A 19,439-nucleotide genomic window follows, 5' to 3' on the forward strand; every position below is an offset into this window, starting at 1 on the left:
ATTACAATTTTAATACTCTCTCATTTATATTTTGCTTCATTTTTACCAGTTAATTATTATATCGTTTAATTTTATGTGTGTGGATAAATATGGAATAAAGTACCTAATGTGTCACACTATATTAATGTGTTGACGTTATGTCAAAATACCATATAGATCCAAAGAAATTTATAAATTCACATGATATAAAAATAACTAGAAAATAATAAAATAAACTTAAAAACTCATTTGAGAAAATAATAAGTTTAATAGTTTGAAACTTTGAGCTTCACCCTTCACCTCAGCTTAATAAAATTAGCCACTCATATTAAAAGAAAACATAATACTCTATTTATTTTATAAACTTTTGAAATACATTACAAGAAAGTTGATTACACAATAAAAGAAGAAAAAGACACAATTCCTCAACCGCACTCTATTCTCCCTCGAGAAAAAGACACAATTCCTCAATCGCACTCTATTCTCTATCGGCTTAAGCTCTCTCTGCTCAGCTCTCTAACTTTTCAATGAATTGCTCAATGCATTTCCTTACCCTTTTATAGGCAAGAAATACATTATCTTTATTTGTTTTTTTATTATATATATATGTACATTGAAATGTGTAATGGTCATGAGGCATAATGGCATCCTGATTATCACGAGCAATCAAAATGGTTGCCTTTTGTTCTTTTTTATTTTTTTTATTATATGTCCTTAATAATACTTCCAAATTGCTTCAGCAGTCCTTCTTTATTCCTGCTTTCAATTCTAATTTCATCTTTATTCTTGAAAAATATTTACAAGAAAAAATTAGTATATTACGAATTAATTTAACATAAAAATATATTTGAGGAGTATTAAGATAATTTAAAAATAATGAACGCATTAATCTACACAATAAGTTTAAAACTAATAATTTTATTTTTATTACACGTACACTTTTTAGTGTTAATAAGTCATAATTATTATTTTATATTTTAATTATAGTGATTATTTATTCCAAAATTATTATTATTAATAATTATTGTCAATAATATATTAATATATTAATTAACTGTAAAATTTTTTTAATTAATTATAATAATATACTAATTATTTATATTAATTAATTATAATAATATACTAATTATTTATATTAATTAATTATAATAATTCTAATTATTTATATTAATTAATTATAATAATTCTATTAATTATTATTAAACATATATATTAATTATTGTGATTATTTATTCAAAAACTATAATTATTAATATATTATTTTTAATAATATATTTATTAATAGTAATACTTATAGTAATAATTATTAAAATTATATATTAATTAATTAATTATAATTATTAATACATTATTGTTAATAATATACTAATATATGAAATAATTAAAATATTTATATTAGTAATTATTATAATAGTATATTAATTAATTAATTATAATAAAAGTATATTAATTATTGTGATTATTTATATTAATTATTGTGATTATTTATCATCAATTATTATTATTAATAATTATTGTTAATAATATATTAATTTATTAATTCATTATAATAATATATTAATTAATTATAAACGAGGACAATATAGGTATTTTAAATTTTGGGGAGGGCAAAATAGTCATTCCTGAGAATGAGAGACTTATTCCCACCGCTCCCCTTGGGAATGAGTCTCTCATTCGTCATTCCCAATTTGTGGTGGGCCTCACAATTCCTATGCTGATTCCCACTCTATTTTGCAAAGTAAACATTGTCAATAATTCTGATTCCGGATTTTGATTCCCTAATTCGAGAAGTAAACACAACATAAGAATTCAGAAACTTAGATGAGATATTTTAATCAATCCAAGGAATGGGTTTTATGTCCAACCTCTTAAAATCAAAACTCTAATAATTATTTCTAATATTTATGGACCCGACAAGAATTCCATTTTAATTTTAAATTTACAAATAAACGCATCATTGATTCCAATTTAAATTAATGATAAGTAAACACACCATAAATAGAGAAAATAAACCACTTTTAACATATTTTAATATATTTAGAAAACATAAATATTTTATTCTTCTGGTTTTTCAACTTATGTTTGAAATAAGTCCACCAAACACTTTTTTTTTTTCATTTTTTCTGTTTTTGATAAACCAAAGAACCCCAGCAAAAGACAATATCAAACGCACCCTTAATTTGCCTATTAGAAAGAATGGTATACATGATGCCTTAGATAAAATTATTAGCAGAAATTAACTATTTTCAGTTGGTTTATGATAGTTGTGTATTTAAAATGATAATGAAATTAGAGGTTCTCAATTGTTTAAGCGGATTACTAGATTATCAATGTAGCAAACTTGTATACGTTGGTTGCATGCGACACTTGTTACAACATAGACAACGTAGTCGCCCCCTAATATGTCACTAGCAAATTTCTTCTCCTGACCCAACAGACCGCAAAGGCCCTAATAATATGTAATTCTAGTAGCAAATTTCTTCTGTTGACCCAGCAGACCGCAAAGGCCTCAGTAAGTTCACGCAACTCTCGTTCATGTTAAATACGATAACACTTGGCTATAGAATTACAGCTCAATGAGCCTCACCCACAGCTCATCAGTTAAAAAGCACTAGTACGTAAACATTACTAAACTTATTCACATTGATAGGAATTTCCTGATTAGAAAAGTGCCTCAGACGAAGTTCCATTCCCATTCTCAAGTCTCACTGTAGTTGTGGGTCCAAATAAATGATCTCTGCTCGTGCAGAGGCTCGCCGAAATCTCAACAATTCTTTGATTAGGTCCCATCCTCCTTCTAGCGAAGCAGGTTTAATAGTCATCGTCTCAAGCACAGGTGAATTTGATAGCACAAATTTAATGAATTCCAATTCGGATCTAATGCCAGAGATGCCCACTATTTTCACCATCCGCAGCTGGGAAAACAGAGAGGTCCAGTGGTCAACTTCCCAAAAGTTGGTGAGAACACCAATACCAGTCTCCTCTGGGCGAGCCTATATCCGATGCAACATGTATGATTAACAGCTATGATAAAAGGCATCTAATTAAAAATCCAAAAAAGTTCGGAAATGTGTGGGGAAATGAAAAACCAACCAGCATCTCTAGTTCTTGTAGATTAGGAGAACTTCTCAACAGGCACAGCGCAGCAAGGTTCTCTTCCAAGTCATTGAAATTTATGCGTATAGAAAGATAATTCAGATCAACACATGGACGAGGCAACCTGCTTGGCACGTTGCCAATAGCCAAATACTGGAGCAAACAGAAGACATTGAACCCAAGGAAAAAATTACTATCTCAGATAATATGCACTAAAGATGGCATATGGACAGCACAAAGGAATCGATATTTAACTTCAAAAGTAAAAGTTAATGGCATAAAATAGAAAACATTACCTTTAGAAAATAACTCTGAATCTCAAGCCTTCGAATGTGAGGAAGATGAACAAAGAATCTTAGCAATTTACAAGAATTTCCAGGACCCATGGCCTGATCATTTTTGACATTTACGTACAAGCCAATGGAAACCAAAGCTAAATGGAAGGTGTTCTCGAAGGTAACATCATCAAAAACTCCTCCAATATCAAAAAATTGGAGATTAGGTGCATCAATATTAAGATGGGTGAAACCATCAAAATTCATCAATGTCAACCTCTCAAGCGTAGGGCTGCTTGAAATTAAATTTTCAAACACATCCTGGGACAGGGTAATGTGTTGTAGATCGAGACTTTTCAAATTCCTGAAGCCTTTGAATGTTGATGGCGGCTTCAACAAACAATTAAATAGCTCCAGATGAATCAAATTTTGGCACAAGAATAAACTAGAAGGAACCTTATAGCGCTGTCCCTTCCAGATCTCAAGTATGAATTCTTTGACACAGCTTCTTGACATATAAAGAATCCATCTATCAATATCACTGACACCTAGAAGATCTCGGTGAGAGAGTTTAAACTTGAGTATTGGCCCACTATGAAGCAAGAGAACATGATCAACGATGTTGACAAGCTTATTCTTGATGAAGGTCTGATCTTGGGAAGAAGTAGAGACACAATGATTATCAAACACAAGATGTGGGACTGTTGCCCATTTGTACCTCCATTTTTTTGACAAAACACTTGTCCTTACTGCATCCCTAATTGGCAACTGTGACAATATTTGGTCTATAACATGCGCTGGTAAGCTGCTGAGCCTATCTAGCTCTGTTTCTAATTTGCAAGGAAACTTGGGTGGTTCCCTCTGCTTCTAAAGCATTGAAAAGGCAGAAACACAAATCAGATACAAAGAGTACAGGGCAGTTATTGTCTGTACATTAAAAAGAGAAAGTGAAAGCTAAATTTGTTTACAATGATCACGTTAACCCAGGTCATTTAGCAAGCGCCCGCAAAAAGAGAAAGCAGAAATTATCATCCAATCGTCGTATTTAGCAAGTATACATTACGGATAGAGAAAGGAGCAACAACAGGTCATCATTTCAATTTCTCTGATGAATTTATAAAATTTTAAATTTTAATCAAGTGGAACCCTTTGGACTTTTTAGTTAGATAGAAAACATTAGAACAAAATATAAAGCATGATAAAAAGCACATGGCATTTATGTGGTTCAAAGCCGTCACAGGCAGGCTAAATGACCCACTAACAATAAACAAGGCACCATAAGTCATAGTTGACATGACCAAGAAAATAGACTTTGCTCCCGAAACATTAAATTATTTTGGTATATTAATCAAATTGCACATTTTTGAAGCACCTTGCCTGTTAAATCAGGCCTCTAATTCATTTATCAAACAGCTACGTGAAGTCACTAACAGAACAAGGATTGTCACAAGTTAAGTCTTCATTTTTGTTGGCAGTGGCAGGTATAAGTACTAATTATCATCAGTTGGATCACTAAGGAAACAGACTTCTGGGGAGAAACTAATTCTCCAAACCTGATACTAGTACAATATAGTCTTGAAACAGAGGTCAGAGGTGTTTTCATCCGATGTAGTTGCTTCAATCAGGCTAAGATAACAATTTATGAAGCACAGATCGTGGAAGGACAAGAATGACAAGTTGACTTCTGAGGGATTCTCTGCAGAAGATAGGAGTTCTGGAAGAGCAGTTTGTCAGAAAGTAAATCAAAAAACCGATGACCTCACTGCGTAAACCATGTGCAGGACACAAGTAGTGAGACAACAAAAAAATTTATTAAGGGAGGTACATAACCTGGAACCATCCTTCTTGTGGTCTCAAAAACTGAAGCACCATCAGTTCTTTCAACAAAACTGGGCTCAACCATGGTGTCCATGTTTAATTCAGAGACCACTTAATGTTTGCAGTGAAAGTGCAACAAGGAGAGTGTTTGTTAAGCAGCCATTTTCACTTGACAACTAATGTTTATCAACCACCCACACACTTAATACTTAACAATTAGTGATTCCAGAGTACAGTAGCCATGGATTAAAAGGCAAAAGGCCCCAATTCCATAGATACCCTAAGCAAGGAGAAGTTCAACTAGGCTTTTTCTTGAGAATTGTCAGTATTGCAGCATCAAAACTTTTATCTCACTGCCTTATCTAAGAAAAAATCAACATAAATCCAAAATGGATAACACCACGAGCTTGCAATGTAATCAAGCTTACCATGTTGCAGGGTTATGATCTTCCGGTTATGATCTTCCGGCGAGATGATTAAACCACCACAGCCGACAAGCTTGTTTCACTGCATTAAGCAGGCCAATATCTGATAAAACACAAAACAAACGCAGACAGTTGTTATGATGGCAACCTCAATAAGAGATTTAAACATTAAAAGCAAGCTTGCCCTAGACAACTCCGAAGTTCACATAAATTGATCAAAACCACTTCACTGCGAGGGTGAGGGATGACTTTCCTAAATAAATACTTCCTTAAAACCGAGAGATAAGCTTTTCGTGGTAATTAAAAACCGACTGTTATATCCTTAAATTTACAAAGATATCATCAAATTAATTGCGCGTAATAATAAATAATTATAAAAGATCCGTTCGACGTCGTTTCGAGTTCAAGGGAATTGAACAAATCAAACCTTTTTCGGCCTCCAAATGGCTTGGATTTGGAATTGGAATCCAAATAAATATCACTTACCTTTCTTTCTAATCAAAAACCTAAATATGGTTTTGAATACCTACAGACACTCGGCAAACCAAGAGCCGAGATCGAGAAAGTAGGCCTCAGTCGGCTCCACCACATACCCACGCACTGACGCACGTGAACAATGTAAATATACCTACAGTGTATAACTTTTTTTTTTGAAGGAATAAACATTTATTATTGTAAAAAAAAATTATTTTGTTATTTACGAAATTCTACCATAACTTGTAAATCAGTTTGTGCTGATCTTTTTTAAAAAAAAATTATTTACACTGATATTACAATTAAATTTTATTATTGATATTTACAATAAGATTATTATTGAGTAGGGGTGGATATGGGTTGGGTGAATAGAATTCGTAAAAGTACAATACAACCTACTATAAAATGGGTTAATTAAACATGTTTAACTCAACCCAATTCAGTCCAACATTTAAATTATTCGATTGGATTGATTGAGTTGAATGCTAAATCAAAACTAAAAAATAAATAAATGAAATTTGAAATAAAACTTATAAAAATTAAATATAAATATATTGTAACATACTAACATGCAACTTTCATTCATTGTCTAGCTTTTGATAAAGAAATATAAAAAATCAACCATTTTAAAATTAAAAAAAAAATCAACAATAAACTTCTAGACTTTATTCCTGTTTTCTACATCTTTTTTTTGAATTCCAAATTTAGAACTTTTAGATAATTGACTAGTATCATGTCCAATGACAAAATGAAAGTAACACATCATTTTGTATCGTTGTGTTTACTAAAAAAGGAAAAGAGAAATTGAAACCAACTTACTTTGAAAAATAAACATATAAGATACTAAATTTACCTATATGAGATAGCGATTTTAGTTTTAGAATTATAGTTTAAAGTAGTAGATACAATAATGAAATGATCTCTTACAAAAAAAATAAAAAGTATTAAGAATTAGGTCAGTCGTGTAAGTATTTAAGATTTTAAATTTGAGGATTAAGATGTTATTATTATTTACGTAGATTGGGTTGGGTTAGACCGGTTTATCATAATTAATCCAACCTAACCCAATTATTATTTGGGTTAAAAAAAATTGAACCAATTAATCCAAAAAAACTACTCAACTCATCAAAATTAGATTGGGTTGGATGGAATCCATTGGGTTAAATTGAGTTTACCCACCCTTAATACTAAAACTAATTTACATTAGTTCTTATGAAGTTACTTTTGATTTAAATAAGGAATTGTGGGGCCAGCAGCCTTGGTCCCTTGCCCTTTGTTTGTGCTGATGTTATATGTTAGAAATTTGAGAATTCATGAATAATTAAAAATATTGAGAAAAAAATTAACTACGACGACGTCGACAATAATAATAATTTTAAATTGGTCTCTAAAAGTTTGGGCGGAGCCAGGATAAAAATATTGGGGCCAAAATTTTATAGGAAAGAAAAAATTTTAATGGTTAAAGCTGAAAAAATAAATTTAATTATTGACTTAAACTGTTAAAACATTACACTTACAATGACAAAATCATTAAAAAAAAAAAAACTCTATTTTAAATGCCAAATTTGTAAATCTATCATACTTATAGTAATATATAACTATTTAGTTTTTTTAAGAGTAGCAAAAGCCATGGCATCTGCTAGTTTCAGGACAGCTCTGCCCCTGTTAAGTGTCCACAAGAGACTCAAATAATCAAACTCCTAAGTTGAAAGAAAGATAGTTTGATATTAAAAGTGTTTTGTTTCCATTAAAAGTAACCATATTTATTAAACTAAAATATCGTGATTTTGAGAATTTCATACATTTTGTGAATCATCCTTTGTTAAGTAATAAGTAGTGGATGCCTTTCACACCTTATTTTAAAAAATAAGCGTCCCAATCTCTTGATATATTCGGAGTATTTTTTTTTTTTTTTTGGGAATTCTACATGGATTTCAATTAAGAATTTACACTGTAAATTGTTTTTATTATTACCAAAAATGCAACTGTACTGGCTCAAGAGTCAAGAAAATGATTGCGTGATTGGTAACAATGGAGATTATTGTTAGAAAAATATAGATAAATGAGAAAAAGATATACAGTGACGTATGATTTTGAATATATGAATTAAAATTGAGTGGAATATTGAATACAAATAATTCAAATTTGTATAATTCAACACGACAACTCGACAGGGGAGATCGCATGATTCTTCTAGTATTTTTTCCCCTTGTGCGAGTGAAAAGGATGGAAATTAATGTAATGTATCTGGCTAATTTCACATAAAATTCTTCCCTTCAACATTATCCATTACGAACAAACCAAAAGTTCGGGCAAATTGGCCATAGCAATAGGGAATCCAATGCTTAAATTTTGACTTCACATTGGATGTTCCGGTGCAAGAAAATATAAGAGTTCGGGCATCAAAATGTAATTATCTAAAAAATATATAAACACGAAATATTATTTAGTTGTGTATGTACATAACTTCTCATGTGTGTTTGCCTAAATGTAAACTTTTGTATGAATTACACTATATGCTTAGGCGGATCCGGTGGAGACCTAAGAGGGGTTTTAGCCCCTTCTAACCCATTATTTTTTCTTTCCAATATACCCTAATCCCCTTTTGAAAAATTAAATAAAAAGAATTTGAACATATTTTTCATATAACAAAAATGTTTGTAGTTTAGAACTAAAAGTGTTTTATAGTTATTTTAAAGACTTAATTCAAATCTCAATAGCCTTATAATTTTGGTTCTCAAAAACTTAAATTCTTTTATTTTCTCTTAAATTTTTAAAAATAATAGTAATAAATTATTTATTTTAAATGTTGGACCTCATTGTGAACATTAAAAAAAAGTACCTCAAATTAAATTAAATTAAATTTTTTTTGAAATAATCCCTTAATTTAAGTGTCTGAGTCTACCACTAACCATATGGTGTTATAATATTTTTGTTCTTTAGGCATCTACACTAGAGAATATTATATATATAGAGAGAGAGAGAGTCTGTCTTTCTCTAATTATGACTTTTTTATATATATATTTTTATATTGGAGATTGTATTTTTTTGTCAGCTAGTGACATTCTTATTTTGTTAAAATGAGAATATCTTTATTATAGAATTATTATTATTTTTTATTATCTGGTGAAGATTCCCACATTACATTATTATACACATATGGTGTAAAAACCTTACCACACTTTACCTCATTGGAAAATTTTATATATGCGTGTCTGTGTGTACGGGATATCAAATAATATCATAAATGGTCATTGTAATTGACTTCAGCACGCATTAAAGTTAACATATAGTACGTCGACCGATCATCATGCGACATACAGTACAAGTTTTTATTTTCTACGTGGCTCTTTCTTTTTCTTTTTTTGTTCCTTTTTTGGGTTTACATATCAACGTAACGTAAAGTTGCTTGTTGAAATTATATGGTGCGCCGTATGGTCCTTATCAACTTCGATTTAACTTCCTTACATAGTCAATATCTTGCCCGACCTAACTCGTTGAGAAATTTATACGTGATCGCAATTTTCATGCATAAAACCAGAGGTTTTAGATTCTTGGACTTTTATTCCCTTATCCTCACCGCCTATATATATGTAAAGTCTAAGTCAATATTCTATTTGGTTTGGCTATTGCTTGGTAGCTGTAGTGCTGTACGTCTTTGCGATCATTCATTAATCTTCTATCTCCTCGATCCCTCTCTCAAAATTAAATTCTCTGTAATACTACAAACGCATTGTAACTGCAGCGTAGGGTCCTCACAAATTATCAAGAAGGTGGGGGTGCTCATTTTGGTGGATCACAATACTACGTAATGGGAAATACCAACGTTGTTCAGGCCGTAAAAGGGTATTTAGTTTGTTGTTTCTTAATTTGTTAATTGATAGACCAGATGTTTGTTCTCTGCTTCCATATGAAGTAAATATTGTTTTAATGTTGGGAAAGTTGCAGGAGAGGATTCAAGTTCAATAGAAAAATGGATTCTATTTGCAGCAACGTAATTGCTCGCGAAGGAATACAGACTGTAGCGGTCGAGAATCATTGCAACTTTTCAAGAAACTCAGACCTCTGCATTTGCGTAGTGACTTGGAACATGAATGGACAGGTATGTCTAATTAGTGTAATATGCACATCGGTGATTAATGTTGTCATAAGTAAGGGTCTTTACAGATATTTACCTCAATTCTATGTGATATTTACTTTTAGCCCCTTACTTATTATGTTATTTCTATTGTCTTACCCGTAAGTTTGTTGCATCGCTATTATGATCCCTTGTTGAACCAAAATTCTGGTTCGGTCATGAAGCATGGTTTGCAATAATGCCCTTTTACGTGAAGGTTTCTTATGAAGATTTGGTGGAGTTGATTGGAAGCAACCGCAAGTTTGATCTGCTGATAGTTGGGTTGCAAGAGGTGCCTCGAAACAACATCGCAAGACTGTTGAAGAGAGCTGTCGCTGAGACTCACGAGTAAAATTCCAACCCGATCTTCTCCTCTTTACTTAATTTATTTGTTAAGCGTACACATTTGTTCCTCATAATTCATCTTTTCAGCTTATTAATTGTCCTTTTTTATATTGGAGCGTTCAAGAGCAAGCAGTACTGCTCTTTCTCACCAAAAAGCTAAAATAAAAAACAATGGTAGCTAGTACTGTTCGTGGAGTGCAGAGAATTGCATGCGTGTTATTCCATTAATTTGAACATGCATAAAGCTACTAGATATATAAAGTCGGATACTAATTTAATTAGTTTGAACAATTTTATCACCATAATTTGCTTTTAGTTTGTTGCATCCTCTATTAGTACTCGGAGATGCTGGTTACTAATTATTTATTTTCAACGTGAAGCCTCTTCGCAAAAGCCATCATGCAATCGCTGCAGTTATTTGTTTTTGGGCCTAGGAACTCAGTGCCGTTAGTCAAAGGTATTCCATCCTCTCTTCTTCTTTGCATTGTATGCGAATGGCCAATTAGGTATTCAATAATTTAAAAATTGATATTGTCCGTAAGGGTAATAGTAGGGTGATTAAAACGACATCTTTTCATTTTATCATTCATATTTTATCAGAAAAAAAAATAAATCATGACTGATAATAGGAGTCAGGATCTCATTTACGTCACTTTGTTATTGTTTTTATAGGTGAATATTTTTAACACAAACATACGCATATTTATATATGATAAAAAATAAAATTAGAGCAAACGTATCACGATGTAATGATAATGTGAGAATAATTAAGTGGATTTAATGGAAAAAAAGCATAGATATTTTTATATGACTTTGAAAAATACAAGAAATAAGAATTAATTGGATAATTAGCTTAAATCTTAGGGACTAAAAAATGCATTTAGCCGTGAGATTAATTAAATTCAGTTGTTGATAAATTTTACAAAATAAATTCTGATTTTTGTAATTTTTGTTTGAAGAATTAAAATTAGACAAGTATTCCGTTGGAGGGTTTGGCGGATTCATTGGGAGAAAGAAAGGAGCGGTGGCAATCCGTATTAATTACAAAGGCATTACGATGGTGTTTATCTCTTGCCATCTCTCAGGTACCCAAATTTCTTCATTTAATTTCCTTGTCAAGTTTCGGAGCAAATCTTAATTTGCCTATACACCGAAGCTAATAAAATCACATTAAATTATCGATTATATATGTTGCCTGCATGCATGACAGCACATGCTCGTAATGTAGAAGAGAGAAATTCCGAGTGCAGGCACATATTGCACTCACTTTTCTCCAAGAATCAGAACCCTTATGCTGAGCCTGCCCAGATAACTGTTTGGTTGGGAGACCTCAACTACCGGATACAAGGGCTCAATACACACCCTGTCAGAAATATAATACACAAAGATCTTCAAAAGGTAATAATTACCTAGCTACTCACTTATTAGTTAATGATTAATTAGACAAATGTAACAATAATAATGATAATAATCTCATTAGTCGTTAGATGATTGGTCACCATCAATTGTAATTCGAATTGCCAATACTGCAGCTGCTTACCAGCAAAGATCAGCTGTTACAAGAGGCAGAAAGAGGGCAAATCTTCAATGGATATTGCGAGGGCTCACTCACTTTCAAACCAACATACAAGTACAATATTGGAAGCAGCGACTACGATACTAGTTACAAGGTCTCTCTCTCTCTCTCTCTCTCTCTCTCTCTCTCTATATATATATATATATATACACACACACACACATTACCTCTCGTCTCATAATTAATTAACTAATAGTTACGTTTTTAGTGACACACACACACACACACAATGGATGGATAATTTAATTAATTGTTTCTTGCTTGATTAATAATTAGGTACGAGTTCCATCTTGGACGGACAGGATCTTGTTCAAAATAGACGACCCCGACAAAATCAATGCGGCGTTACACAGTTATGAATCCATTGATGACATTTACAGTTCAGATCATAAGCCAGTGAAAGCTCACCTCTGCTTAACAGTTAACAAACACTCATCAATTACCTATAGATGATCTTCATTAGTTGCCAACAATCGTTCATTAACGTTCGTTAGATGGAGCAGCATTATCAGTACCCTGCATTAAAATTTCAAGCGCGCTGCGCTAGATGCTAGCTGATGGCCTTGTGCAGTTTTTCCGTAGCGTAAAATCATCAATTGGTTTATTCAACAGCTTGTACATCGTTTCCAATGCCTCTGATTGGTGCATTTTATAATTTGTCTTGTCTCTCGTGGTTAGCACTACTCTTCCAACAACGTGTGTAGAAAGTACTTTCAAATACATTGAAGCATTTGTAGTTCCACCTAAGCAGTCGCTGTTGACAATTGACTGATTCAACATTCAAGTCATTTGTTTGTTTGTGATGTACATACACATATCTGCGCATGGCATTTTTAAACCAACACGTGACTGAATAGTGATGTCCGACGGGCTCGGCTTGGCCCACCGTGTGAATTGATTGGCTTGTGTAGTTGAGCCACATTTATTTGTCGTGCCATTTTACACAACGTCCAAAAATTGAATTGATCTACTAGTTATCTAATTTGAGTCTAGAAATTTATATATTAATTCACAATTGCACGTTTCCAACATGATTTTACATAAAAAAATCTATTGGCCGATTATAAATAACAAAACAAAACATAACGACAAGATCTGTTCATTGATGAGGAACATAGCCATATCTATTAGAAGAAAGAAAAATGCCATTTCAAGATCCTTGCCTTTCCCTTTTCCTTTTCCTTTTACTAGCTGGTGGAATTGTAATCTTGACGAAAGCGGATAGAACTTTTAAACTAGTTCGTGTAGATTTCACTTTTCTTTTTGTAGACTTTGACACGATCAATACTTAAACATTTCAAGTTCCAATTTTTATTCATTAAATGATCGAGCGCAAGGCGCAGCATTGAAACTTTTTGAATCTATTTTGCTTACTTTCACAGTTTTACTTTAAGCGGTTAAGCCTCGCCACGTCAAGTCGCTTCAACTGAACAAGTAAAGCCAGCTAGCATTCCGCCAAAAAAAAAAAAAAAAATCACTTTCGTCTCTCTTTACGCTTTCTTCAGGGATCCATTTTTGGGGTCTTCTTGTTCTAATTAAGAGGACCCCACATACCTTTTAAATTAGAGCAAAATTAGTCAAAAAAACCCATTGTGGATTTGATGATTATGATTCAATCCCTTTTTGGGCTATGATTTATAATATAAATCCAAATATATCTATTGGTTTTTCATACGTCTTTGAATTTGCTTGCAATTCAAGTACTCCTCCATAGACTTGGCGTATTTGTTTTCCATTTTATTGTGCCAATTTTCGATTTTCAAATATAGATTCTGGGTTCTGGTTAAAAGGGTGTCTCTCGTTTCTTCGTTTTTTAAGTTAATTATCAGGCAAAAGAGAGATAAGGATATAAAGGGTGATTGTGAAAAATAAGAAAAATTTAAGTTTTGATCTTTATCTGATCCGGGTGTTTTCTGCTTCCTGCTTCTGCCATTTGTTGCTGCCCAAGGGTTCTTGATTTGTCAGAGGGTGAGTCAGTTTTCCACTAATTTGATTCTTAAAACTTTTCTCTCCAGAAGCTGTAAGAAAACATATGTCTTGAAATTTGTTTGGGGCATAGTGACCTGGAAGTGGAAGAATCTCCTTTGTCTCTCAATCTCTTATATAATCTCGAACTGAGGAGTGCTTTTGATGTTTTTCTAACTTTGTTTCCAGCTGAAACATCACAATGCCTGGTCGGTGATATATTTTGCTGCTTGTTATGCTTACCCAAAGCGTAATGCAGTGGATGGCGTTGCTTCAATGCCGCAATTAAGAGTGCATGTGATGAATGTGAGATTTGGTTTGCTGACATATTGGGAAATTATACTCTAGATATGAGAATTTTAACTAAAATTTGACATTCATTTCATAAATATGGTTTTGGCTTTATTGGCTTGCTGCTGTTCTTTTTTCTCTTTTGGTCTTCATTCCTTAATTATTATTTGTTATGTTATTTAATTTTTGATTCCTCCATGTGAGTGTTGAAAATGGGAAAAAATACTTGGAAGTCTCTCTTGCCCTTTTGTCTCATTAATTATGCTATTCTTCAGTCTTTAAAAGTTGGAAAATGGGTGATAGTTTTTTCATATTTGTAGGGCATTGTGTTCTTATTTATTGACTGCCTTATATGTAGGAAAAATCTTCATTGACTATGAGCGAATAACATTATGCATTATGGGTTGGCTAAGCAAAATATTTAAAGGCTCTAGCCACAGCATTACAGAAGGCCATTCTCATAGAAATTATGGAGAGGATCCACATTGCTATGCTCCTTCAACTTCAGGGGTAATTAAACGTATTCCTACTTTTTCATATCTCTCCTGTTCTCGTATTTCATTAATCTTATATGCTTGGGTTAGATTGTCTTCTCTCATTGTGCTTGTTGATGCTACTTTGATCTAGTCATAGATCGTAATTGTGTTGGCTAAAGAAGATCAGCAATCATCCTTTATGCTCTTCATTGATATATATTTTTGGAAACCTTGAATGAAGGATTTGCCGTTAGAGCAGGAGAATGAAGATATTGATCGTGCCATTGCACTCTCTCTCTTAGAAGAGAATCAAAAAGGGGAAAATGTGATTGGTAAGTGATTAGAATATTTTATTGCTGCAGAATATAGTAAAACTTCATCTGTGGCACATGGCACTGTTTTGTAAAGAATGGAGAGATCCTAAAAGAAATCAGTTATTTCATGCAAATACTCTACGCTAATTTGTTTAAAATTTCCCTTTGCTGCAGCTGTCTCTCTTGCTTTCTCTGCACATGGATTTTTATTCATAGATTTAGTTTTGTCTACTACTTTTTTCTTTCATCACTGCTTTCGTAAATGACATAAAATGGAAAAGAAATCTATCCACAACCTTGAGTTTGGCAAGATCCAAAAAACCCCAAATCTCTTTTATTACCAACTAGTAGCCACAAGTTTTTGTCTACTATCTATTTATTACATTTCAGATAGGAGTACAATTTGATTTATTAAGTTTCTTAATATCCTGGATAGATAAGGAATCTCAAGTAGAAGAAGATGAACAACTTGCTAGAGCTATACAAGAAAGCTTGAACCTTGAATCTCCACCTAGACAAGGAAATGCACATACATATCAACATTTTCCAGTCATCCAGTTTCCAGAGGGATACAGGTATATATGAGTTATACATATCAATTAATGTGCATCAACTGTACCTAACTTAAGAGCTGCATTTTGTCATATCATAAATTTGCTTGTGGAGCTCCATTTCTCTTTTTCAGTTTGACTGATGTCTCCTTTGGGCACTATGCTTGAGCAATATCATCATTTTTGTTTAGGATCTGTGCTGGTTGCAACAATGAGATCGGTCATGGACGGTTTCTGAATTGCCTTGATGTATTTTGGCATCCCGAATGCTTTTGTTGCCATGCCTGTCATCAGCCAATTACTGATATTGAGGTGAAATTTTGACTTTTTAATGGCTTCTTAAATATTCCATTTTTCTTTTCTTTTTTTAAGTTTCTGCTGTCTTGCCTGACACTTGTTTTCCCATTTGTGGTGTTTCCTGTTAGGTCTGTAGTTGTGGGTGATGTTTACCATCTAACATTACTTGCATTCTTTCTCATGTAGTTCTCTACGTCCGAGAATCGTCCTTATCATAAATCTTGCTACAGGGAGCACTATCATCCCAAATGTGATGTATGCAAGCATTTTGTAAGTTTGTCTCAGTCTTGAGATTAAATTCTTTTCAGTGGTTCTCTGGTCTTCACCTATGTGCCTTATATTCAACTTTGCTGGATATATATATATTTTTTGGAGATGTTAATTCTGAAGTTAGATGCACTAGTCTTTGTATTTTAGTTATGTCTCTCATCATCGTTAGTGTTGTCCTTTTGGAATATATACTTTCTTGACAGATTCCATCAAATCACGGAGGTCTTATTGAGTATAGGGCTCATCCCTTTTGGGTCCAGAAATACTGCCCTTGTCATGAACATGATGGTACTCCACGGTGCTGCAGTTGTGAGCGAATGGAGGTCAGTCTAAGTGAAATAATTGTATTTTCATTCAATAAAGGTTCTTTAATTATTGCTAGGACAACATGTGAACTGTGTGTTTTCTGACGGAAAATTGTTGGAATGAAAAATCTATACATAAAATGCAGCCACAGGACACAGCATATGTTGCGCTGGATGATGGACGGAAGCTTTGCCTAGAGTGTCTGGACTCTGCAATCATGGATACCAATGAATGCCAGCCACTTTATCTTGATATACAAGAATTTTATGAAAGTATACATATGAAACTGGAGCAGCAAATTCCACTACTCTTGGTTGAAAGACAAGCACTAAATGAAGCGAGAGATGGAGAAAAAAATGTAAGGAGAAAAAGTTCAAAAACCATCTCATAATCCTTGAATGATAATCATATCGTACATTGATGATACTATATGTGCTCAATCACAACTCATACCTGTTTAAGCGCTTTAAAAGTGGCCATGCTTGTTGACTTATAAACCCTGTTAAAGATATTGTGAATTACTCTTCTTTTACTTGGCTATTACAAAGTCGATAATTCCTATGCTAGTTTATTGCTTTACATTTATTCTACATGCCTTACATTGCCAACAGAAGTGATTTATGGTGATTTGGTAAAGTCTGAGAAACAAACATATGCTGATATCTCCCTGCATGTAAACTCGGGGACACTATCAGATGAAACAATTTGTCCTGGAGAAATAACTTGTCTTTTCTCATATATAATTTTAGATATCTAATTTATTAACCTCTTCTAGAATTTTACAATTGATTTCTATTATTATGTTGTCTTGGTCAGGGCTATTATCACATGCCGGAGACCAGAGGACTCTGCCTTTCTGAGGAGCAGACTGTCACAACTGTAAGAGTTTTTTGAAATTTTTTTTCTTTTTTTATCACAGACTGTTGGAGCCTTCTTCGTAGTTTGTTTATGGACCAGAGATTTATACTGCACTGAACTTGATAATCTTCAGGTTCTATGGCGGCCAAGGTTTGGGCCAGGAAACCAAGCCAGGAACATAATAACAGAGCCCTACAAACTGACGCGACGCTGTGATGTGACTGCAATTCTCATACTGTATGGCCTTCCTAGGTTTGTAATTTACCTCACTTTGTCGAATGTTTGTACTGGAAGATAGGTAACCTGTAATGATCAAGGAGAAACAAACAGTTAAGAACTATTAAAAATGAATATTTAATGTTTTATGAGAGGATCATTTAATGCTAATCAACTATCAAAAGCTATTAGAATAAAAAAGGAAAAAATGATTGAGAAAATAAAGCAAGAAATCAATCATAATTACATTGAGCATACGAAATATGCACACATATGAATGTAGTATATGTAAAATTACTTTTGTCTCCTGAGATGGGGTGGAAAAATGAGTTCTGCTTAGAAGTATATGGGCAGACGCATAAAAGGGAATACCAAAACCTTGGAGGGTTGTGATGGCAAAGAATAGTTTGGCTGAGGGAGATAATGGGGGATTCATATACATGAAATTAAGTGAGCCTAGAAAAATGAGAAGGAGCTTCTATTGGTTGACTTTTTATTTTTTTGGCATCATCATGCATCCATGAGGGTTGTACATGCCTAAAAGAGAGATGGAGTTTTAAGACCCTACTTTATATATAATTCTAATAGAAACTGGCTCACACATGCATTTCAATCTAATTGTTGCTATGAAGTGAAAACTAACTTGAGACAGCTATCATATGCTTCGTTCGTTTGTTTGTATTTCCTAGCATATATTTTGGAAGAAATTGTTTTGACCTTGCTGTGTTGGACTTGCAATTTGTTGATATGATGTATTGGTTTTGCAATTGTACCTATCGGTTGAACGTTTAATATTCAATTTCCCCACACAGATTACTTACTGGCACAATCCTAGCTCATGAGATGATGCATGGTTGGATGCGACTTCAAGGTGCCTTCTATCTCTTCCCATGAAATTCCGATATTTGTTTCTGTTTACATTAGTATTTTAAAAAATGATCTCTTTTAAATAATATTTTAGAGATTTTATGCCCCATATGATTCCTTCAATCAAATGTTAAATAAACATGAAAACCTCAGATGTTCTTGAGATGCTGATGTATGCCATGTCTTTGTAAGGCTTCCGAACTCTCAGCCCAGATGTTGAAGAAGGTATTTGTCAGGTTATAGCACACTGGTGGTTAATTTCTCAGATCAAGTCCAGCAAAAAGGTCACATCAACCTCCTCATCCTCTGCCGCTGGAACATCAAAGAAGGGGACAGGACCTAAATTCGATAAAAAACTAGGGGAGTTTTTTAAACACCAGATTGAAACGGATGCTTCACCAGTGTATGGGGATGGATTCAGAGCTGGTCAGCATGCAGTACAAAAGTATGGCCTTGGGAGGACCCTTGATCATATCCGCATGACTGGTAGATTTCCATACTGAAGTATTGAACCCCAAATTCTTCCAATGCACTGAGTTAAAAGCTTGGCCCTTCCTATTTGAGCATGAGGTTAAAGCAAAAAGGACTAAGCTCTTCATAGAGTAGCTTCTAAGAATTGACTAAGAATTGATAATTTTTGTTTCCTTTGGTCGTGTTGCCATCGGATGCTAACATTAATGTTAATGGGTTACAAGTTCGATCGGTAATTACGTTTTACTAGTCATCTTATCCCCTTCATGATGAAAAATTAAGATAGTTGTGGGCACATACTTCATGATGAATGCCGCATTATTTGGAATAAATTTTTTAATAATAAATTCAGGATGCGTAGTATTATTTTAATAAAAATTATTATGTGAGCACATGTAAAAGTTATTTACTTTCTTAAGTTATTTCATAATGAGTCCTGCTATTTACCCCGG

General features: G+C 33.1%; 3 protein-coding genes across 5 annotated transcripts; 2 read left to right on the forward strand and 1 right to left on the reverse strand.

Annotated features, from left to right (window-relative positions):
• Positions 1-2,496: 2,496 nt before the first annotated feature.
• LOC18042079 (F-box/FBD/LRR-repeat protein At1g13570) lies at positions 2,497-6,166 on the reverse strand. Its single transcript, XM_006434856.2, has 5 exons — positions 6,021-6,166; positions 5,597-5,696; positions 3,372-4,217; positions 3,073-3,228; positions 2,497-2,972 (listed from the first exon to the last, which is right to left on the reverse strand). Exons 2-5 carry the CDS (start codon positions 5,597-5,599, stop codon positions 2,685-2,687), a joined length of 1,293 nt encoding a protein of 430 aa, XP_006434919.1. The 5' UTR covers positions 5,600-5,696; positions 6,021-6,166; the 3' UTR covers positions 2,497-2,684.
• A 3,539-nt stretch (positions 6,167-9,705) lies between these two features.
• Positions 9,706-12,906, forward strand: LOC18040256 (type IV inositol polyphosphate 5-phosphatase 11). Its single transcript, XM_006434857.2, has 8 exons — positions 9,706-9,913; positions 10,016-10,169; positions 10,402-10,532; positions 10,910-10,986; positions 11,489-11,614; positions 11,740-11,927; positions 12,062-12,199; positions 12,382-12,906. Exons 1-8 carry the CDS (start codon positions 9,879-9,881, stop codon positions 12,556-12,558), a joined length of 1,026 nt encoding a protein of 341 aa, XP_006434920.2. The 5' UTR covers positions 9,706-9,878; the 3' UTR covers positions 12,559-12,906.
• A 458-nt stretch (positions 12,907-13,364) lies between these two features.
• On the forward strand, positions 13,365-19,240 carry LOC18040667 (protein DA1). Of its 3 annotated transcripts, none has more exons than XM_024184365.1 (13): positions 13,365-14,073; positions 14,260-14,376; positions 14,720-14,871; positions 15,079-15,169; positions 15,588-15,726; positions 15,894-16,014; positions 16,186-16,269; positions 16,473-16,592; positions 16,721-16,933; positions 17,392-17,454; positions 17,567-17,685; positions 18,462-18,520; positions 18,725-18,854. In XM_024184365.1, exons 3-13 carry the CDS (start codon positions 14,761-14,763, stop codon positions 18,757-18,759), a joined length of 1,155 nt encoding a protein of 384 aa, XP_024040133.1. In that variant the 5' UTR covers positions 13,365-14,073; positions 14,260-14,376; positions 14,720-14,760; the 3' UTR covers positions 18,760-18,854. The 3 variants fall into 3 exon arrangements, with proteins under 3 accessions (XP_024040133.1, XP_024040132.1, XP_006434921.1); XM_024184364.1 differs by having other exon boundaries at positions 13,368-14,073; positions 18,709-19,240; XM_006434858.2 differs by lacking the exon at positions 14,260-14,376 and having other exon boundaries at positions 13,368-14,073; positions 18,709-19,240.
• Positions 19,241-19,439: the final 199 nt, after the last annotated feature.

This window comes from Citrus clementina, unplaced genomic scaffold, assembly GCF_000493195.1.
Source record: "Citrus clementina cultivar Clemenules unplaced genomic scaffold, Citrus_clementina_v1.0 scaffold_5, whole genome shotgun sequence".
Lineage (NCBI taxonomy): Eukaryota > Viridiplantae > Streptophyta > Magnoliopsida > Sapindales > Rutaceae > Citrus > Citrus x clementina.